Genomic DNA, 234 nt, shown 5'->3' with positions numbered 1-234 from the left:
TAGCTAAAAAATCCAAGGTAAACTAATCTGCAACTTACTGCAATTTGCTTCATCTTCCCCGTCGTGGCAATGGGCTGTCCCGTCGCATACCATGTAGTCAGGGAGGCAATGGCCGTTGTTGCAGACGAAATCGGTGTCACGGCACTCTGATGGAGGGGGGGGGGGATATTTGGCACTCGGTCGTTCGTGGGAAAAGAAAAAAAAAAAGGCTTTTGTTTACGAAATGGGGAAATG

The 234-nt window shown here is 48.3% G+C and overlaps 1 protein-coding gene across 1 annotated transcript in view; it reads right to left on the bottom strand.

Annotated features, from left to right (window-relative positions):
• The window catches only part of LOC119589225 (very low-density lipoprotein receptor-like), a gene marked incomplete in the record, with an annotated part of 7,447 nt that overhangs the window by 1,284 nt on the left and 5,929 nt on the right, over positions 1–234 (bottom strand). Inside the window, 1 exon segment of the mRNA XM_037937830.1 lies at positions 39–146. Coding sequence (XP_037793758.1) covers positions 39–146 — 108 coding nt within the window.

Source organism: Penaeus monodon, chromosome 25 (genome assembly GCF_015228065.2).
Source record: "Penaeus monodon isolate SGIC_2016 chromosome 25, NSTDA_Pmon_1, whole genome shotgun sequence".
Classification (NCBI taxonomy): domain Eukaryota; kingdom Metazoa; phylum Arthropoda; class Malacostraca; order Decapoda; family Penaeidae; genus Penaeus; species Penaeus monodon.
This window is presented reverse-complemented; position numbering and strand designations above follow the sequence as displayed.